The sequence below is a fragment of the Larus michahellis genome, chromosome 1 (genome assembly GCF_964199755.1).
Source record: "Larus michahellis chromosome 1, bLarMic1.1, whole genome shotgun sequence".
NCBI lineage: Eukaryota > Metazoa > Chordata > Aves > Charadriiformes > Laridae > Larus > Larus michahellis.
This window is the reverse complement of record NC_133896.1, coordinates 50,626,662-50,632,661: the sequence shown is the minus strand read 5'-3', so window position 1 is coordinate 50,632,661 and position 6,000 is coordinate 50,626,662. Positions and strand designations below refer to the sequence as shown.

The window sequence follows — 6,000 nt, the reverse complement described above, 5'->3', positions numbered from 1 at the left end:
GTTGAGCTGACAGCCACCACCACTGGCTCAAGCAGCCCTTGAGCCACAAACTGTTGAGGAGCAGCCTGGGGAAACATCACTACACCTCCCTTTTCTCATTCTCTTCCCTCAGCATCTGCTGTTAGTCCCTGTCACAGACAAGATGCCAGAGCAGCCTGACCCTTTACACTGACCGAGTGCCTTTCTCACACTCTGCCTGCTTTTTCAGATAAGACAGTATGAAAACCTGTTAATTCTAAAGAGTAATTAGCCCTGGGAACAAGCTACTTGCAGAGCAACAGCAGCCCTTCACTAAATACTTTAAAGAACAAGGGCAGTTTAGTATACTTGACCCCGTGTTTCTGTTAAAAATAAGGCAAAAAATGAAAAAAAGAGATAGATTACAAAGTTCAGTGTAGGCCAACAACTCTACACAGTCCACTATTCAGATGTTTTTTTACTAGCAAAGAAATTAATAAGACAGTTGCAAATTCTGCACTTCAGATACACATAAGATTTCCAATCCTGTACACAAACAGTCAGGTCACGCAGACAGGTGTCCTCAGGACAAAGTCTGAAACCTCAGTAAAACTGGCCACCAGATTTCATCTTGTATTTAGCTAACTGAGTGCAAGATTCAGTGATGTCTAGTAATCCTCTGTCAGGAGTAAAACTGTCTCATTACTGCAACCGATAGCAGAAGCCTTCGCATTTGCAAGTCTTGCTTATAGTTGACACAGGCACATTTGAAAGGTTCTCTACCATCTGTAATTCTCAAAATTTGCTTCAATTACACCACTGTTTCATTTCTGTCATGAAGACATACACTTAGAAAAAGAGACAAGTAATCTTCTTATCATATATATTTCAAATGACATAATTATGACAAAATCTGGATTATAAGAGACTATTTACATGTAGATGGAACCTGGTTATCAAATCAAGGGAAGCCATGCTTTGTGTGCTGTATACCACTAGCTGTATTTTTCTGGAGGGAGAACATTAAATGAATCAAAATAAATGACCTGATGGCTGTTATATATAGATGTGAGGAGAGGCAGAGAAAGCAAGTGAGCCCAGGTGTTCATATGGGCAGCTTCTAAGACTGCATTAAGACAGACCATGGAAATCAGTTAAATTGCTTATAGAAAATCTGTTCATTCAAAGTAGGATCAGAACTTGCTCCAAAAAGTCATCCTTTGATCATACCCATGTCTAATGTCAAGACTGTAATTTCACACTACACCACCTTTGCCAATAAAGTAAACGCGAGCAATCCTGAGTCTCGCGCCAGTAACACAGTATGTGCTGATACAGCTGTTTGCAGGTAAATGCTGTAAAGTGCATTTAGCCTGGAGAAGAGAAGGCTCCAGGGAGAGCTTATAGCAGCCTTCCAGCACTTAAAGGGGGCCTACAGGAGAGATGGGGAGGAACTCTTATCAGGGAGTGGAGCGATGGGATGAGGGGTAACGGTTTTAAACTGAAAGAGGGGAGATTTAGATTAGATATTAGGAAGAAATTCTTTACTGCAAGGGTGATGACACTGGCACAGGTTGCCCAGAGAAGTTGTGGATGCCCCATCCCTGGAAGTGTTCAAGGCCAGGCTGGATGGGGCTTTGAGCAACCTGGTCTAGTGGGAGGTGTCCCTGCCCATGGCACGGGGGTTGGAACTAGATGATCTTTAAGGTCCCTTCTAATCCAAACCATTCTATGATACTATAAGTAACCCCTAAAAAGGGTGGATTTTTGACCCAAGTGGGCTCATGAGCTGGTTTATAACATGGCCACAAAAACCTGTGTTGACTCAACTGATGGGTGAAAATGAACAATGAACGATGGATGGAGTTTCTTAGGCCAGTTTCATCACCAAGACCAGCGTATTATAAAACTAGGTCCCAAGTGAGCCACCAAAGTAGATTCTCCAGGTCTTTTGCTAAGGACTGCAGCAAAGGAATAAAGAGCTAGCAACTTTTATAAATGTGAGATATGAAACCTATTTTAGTAGCAATGCCAAGCACTCAGGCTACTACTGACTTCATCCAAAACTGTGAGAACAGTGATAATTCATATCCTAAATATGATCATTTTTCCAGATTGGTATCATAGCCATACACATTGTAAATTATGATCTGGATCCCATGGGAAGAGTTCAGGAGTATCATTTCTGGGATACACAACATCAGATCATGAGATGCTGGTGGATGAGTTCATGGAAAAATATTAATGGAACATACATTTAGGAAGTCAGAACAATTAGCTAGGAACAAAAATTATCTGGGCACTTCGTGAACTCAAGGATCTCAAGTCAAGGATGAGGAAGACTTCTTTTTCAGAGGCATGGACAATGCTTCAAACACAATTTATCCAAAGCAGTTGTTCTAAATAAAAAAAAATAATTGCTTATCACAGAGATAGTAAAACAAAGTTTCATCATCTTAGACTAACCATTAAAAGTTACAGAAGAATATACTCTACCACTAAGAGGAGGCTTCGCTTCTGAATACACTATGAAAAGCATCTTTTTTTCCTTTTACAAGTTCCCCAAGACATCATCCATTCAGCTTACAGTCATTTACACGAAATTAAGGGCACAGAACACAGTGTTACTGGTTAATGAATGATGGCAAAACATTCCCTTCCCAAAATCTGCGTGTGAGGGAGAAGACAGCCATTGTATTGTGAAAGAACAGAGTAAGTCACATACTCCCCTCTCTATCAATTGATATTTACCTCTTTATGGTCTGTGAAAAAAATCCACAAATTTAGCAGCGTTCATACAAAATCAGTAGTAGAAGGGAGGGAGGTTGAAAGAAAGCACTTGTTTTCTGCACTTATGGTCAAGAGTTCCGCCCTAACCTGCTGACCTTCATTATCTTCCCCACTTCCCATGACAGCATCCTAGAAAAGATACTGCTCCAAACCACTTGAATCTAACATACCCTTTATTCTACAGAATCAGCAAGAGACAAAAAAATACCCTAAGTAACTGGTGAGGTGTTTCGTGACTGGAAGTTTATCGAGGTCCCAGTAGAGTATTCCATACAAAGAGGTGTCTCGCCATCAGAGGCATGAGACCTTTGCTCCATTTTGTGTCTGAGGGCAAAAGGAAGAGAAGGCAGTGAAACCTTAACCAGATCCTCTGTGAGTCGAGCATCAGTTTGCTGCTCCTCGTAACACCACCACAGAGTAAAAAACAACCTGGATAACCCCTGCCACACATCCAGACCCTGCTGTCAACTAAGTTACAAGATACACCTTAGAAAATACACAATTCTTGTTCTCTCATGGATTCTTAATCACACAGGTTATAGTTGTGATCTAAGGAAAAACGAAAGAACATTAGGGAGAAGCAAGTATGCTGTTTAAACAAAATACAGTATGCTGTTATGATAAGCACTCAGGTAATTTTGCTTTAAGAAAATTACTTTAGGACATAACCAAAAATGTACAATCATTACATCAAATCAAACATTATATTAAGGTTCAATTTACAAAAGGTTAACAAATAATTAATAGCTGTTTTAATAAATAGGTATTTGCTTCCCATCTATTATCAATCCAACAGATCGCTTCTAGCTGTCTATAGCACTTTCTACTGATGTGCTTATAACCCTCCCTAACATATACTACACATTTCTCTAACATGAATTGCAACATCTAGGAATCATTTATTAACCCTTCATAAAATTCTAAATAAACCTTAATATGAAGCTTGACTAACTTTATACTATTTCAGCCCCATACCCCAGGACACATCAAATACTAGCTCTTTCAACTTTTTATTTAAAATTCTACATTTTAGTTGGGAGCCACATCACTAGCCATGGAATCACAAATGCCTACGGTGGCTTAGCCAACACACTGCAGAGACAAGAAGTGAAAGGAAAGTGGTGGGGGAAGATTGCAGGGAACAGTTCAGGTTCTTCCAAAAGAAACGTCCTGGCTTTTCTGTTGGAACAAACATTGACACCGTAACAGAATCAGAGAGCAAAAAAATGGAGTCTGTTGTAATTCAAGACATTGTTTTTCCTTCTTTTTAGAAAAAAACCCACCACAATACATTATAATATAAATAAATAAAACAGAAAACACAAAGGTAAATTCCAAAAACCCACCACTAGGATCTTAAAAAGGCAACGGCCAACTATTTCTTGGATGCAGCCTAAACTTCTCTTACCTGCAAATTTTCAATATACTTAGAAGTCCTATTTAGTGTATCAAACTTAGGGAACAAGATGTATTATATTTAGGTGTCCTTTTTTCCCATCCAGTATTTTCACTTTCAAACCCCCACCTTAGTTTTTTCCATCAAATTGCCTGCTGTTTGGTTTAACAAAGTTCAGCTCAGACTTATGCTTTTCCTTCGCTTTCAGAGCCTCTACCTTCATTCTCACAGTCCTCCACAAGGTCTTCATGCTCCTCTGCCTTCTCTTCCTCCTCCTCCACCTCCTCCTCATCTCCAAAAGTCTCTTCTTGCATTGTAGTAAAAGTGAAAGACCTGGCAGCAACTTGTGCAGCCAGACCAGATGTGAAGTTTAAATCTGTTGATATGTGGAGCTGGGCCAGCCTATGCTTGATTTTTGAACGTAAGGGAGACTGTGAAACCTCTACTCCATCCATATTGCTTGGCTTGAGTTCTTCAACTTCCCCTTTGTGCTGATAACACATTCTTTCTTCAGCCCCTGTAGAAATACCTTCATCAGTAGTACTGTCTTTGTTTTTCTCCATCTCAGGATCTTCATACAAATATTCTGTCCTGCTTTTATCAGCAGCATTCACTTTTGGATTAGAGTCTTTTTCTTCCGATTTATCACAACTTTGGCTGCAGTCCTGCTTTTCTGTATCTGAATTCATATGTGATTCCAAATTATTTAGTAGCTTCAGTGGTTCTACAGGAGACAAGGGTTTCACTGCAGCTTAAAAAGGGGAAAAAAAAAAAAGATAACTAAAAGCAAGCTGCTATAGGTAAATAATTTATTTGTGTCTGAAAAGATGCAAGACTGTAAAGGGTCAAAATAGCTTAAAGAAAACCCCAAAACAACAGAAACAAAAAACACAATCAAGCAAAACTTAAAATAAAAGAGTGTTTTCTCATCACAAAGCTGAAGTGAAATGTGACAGCTACTTGTTGCAAGTACTCCTTAAAATCTGTGACGTAGAGACAGCACAAAATTGGTGATGTTTAATACCAACATCAAACACAAACGATGCATTCAAGGTTAAAGTAAAAAACAAGTAAAACTACTGCACTGTATACAGAGTTGAACTGTCTTCGTTTTAATCAACAGTTTACCTAATCCAAGAAAGAGAGCTGTTACATGAAAAAGTCCTTATAGGCAGTATCTGATCTCATACATCACAACATATAAATACAACACGTATTCATACAGTCAGGTAAGGTGTCCTCACAAATAAAGTGTGGTTTAATTTAGCCTCTCTTGAAGTTAGTAGCAGCAGCGAGTCCCATTGCCAGCAACGGGATGCTTGCCAGGAAGTCTCTCCTCCCAGTGTTAAGGGTTAGTATAACTCGGTACAATCACTTCTTGAAGAACAGACGTCTTTCTTTTTAAGAAAACGATATAATGTCCACTTCCAAGTAACAGATTCCCTAAACTGCAGTAGCTCCATTAGAGTAGCAGCACGAACATAAATGAGAGCGGCAACAGCAGATTCCCAAGTGGCATTTCCCTTTCTAATTCCATTCTGACTTTACCCCTGTAAGCAGAGATGAAAATAACTCTGGGAAATATACAGACTTTTCACGGGAAACAAAATTTACGGTATTAGGATTTTTCCATTGCATCCTTTTTCAGTAATATTTACTTTAGCTAGCCACAGGCAGGCACGTCATTATGGTTGTCACATTGATAATTACTGTCATTAGCACCGTGAAAGACTATGGCTTTGAATTTGCATTGCATTGTTTATTTTAAAACCTTATATACCGAAGGAGCACTGCACTAGACTCATCTCAATTGTTAATGGGGTAGTTCTTTCCCCATCTTGTATAAAACATGCTGC

The 6,000-nt window shown here is 39.2% G+C and overlaps 1 protein-coding gene across 7 annotated transcripts in view; it reads right to left on the bottom strand.

The window, feature by feature from the left end:
- Window positions 1-2,905: 2,905 nt before the first annotated feature.
- The window catches only part of VEZT (vezatin, adherens junctions transmembrane protein), a 59,927-nt gene continuing 56,832 nt past the window's right edge, over window positions 2,906-6,000 (bottom strand). For 5 of the 7 annotated variants that reach the window (XM_074575283.1, XM_074575294.1, XM_074575316.1 and 2 more), the window contains exon 12: window positions 2,906-4,895. In XM_074575283.1, the coding sequence (XP_074431384.1) occupies window positions 4,330-4,895 (566 nt within the window). In that variant the 3' untranslated portion in view covers window positions 2,906-4,329. Of the gene's footprint in view, window positions 5,695-6,000 lie in introns of all 7 variants that reach the window. The other 2 variants (XM_074575337.1, XM_074575346.1) reach the window with 1 other exon arrangement.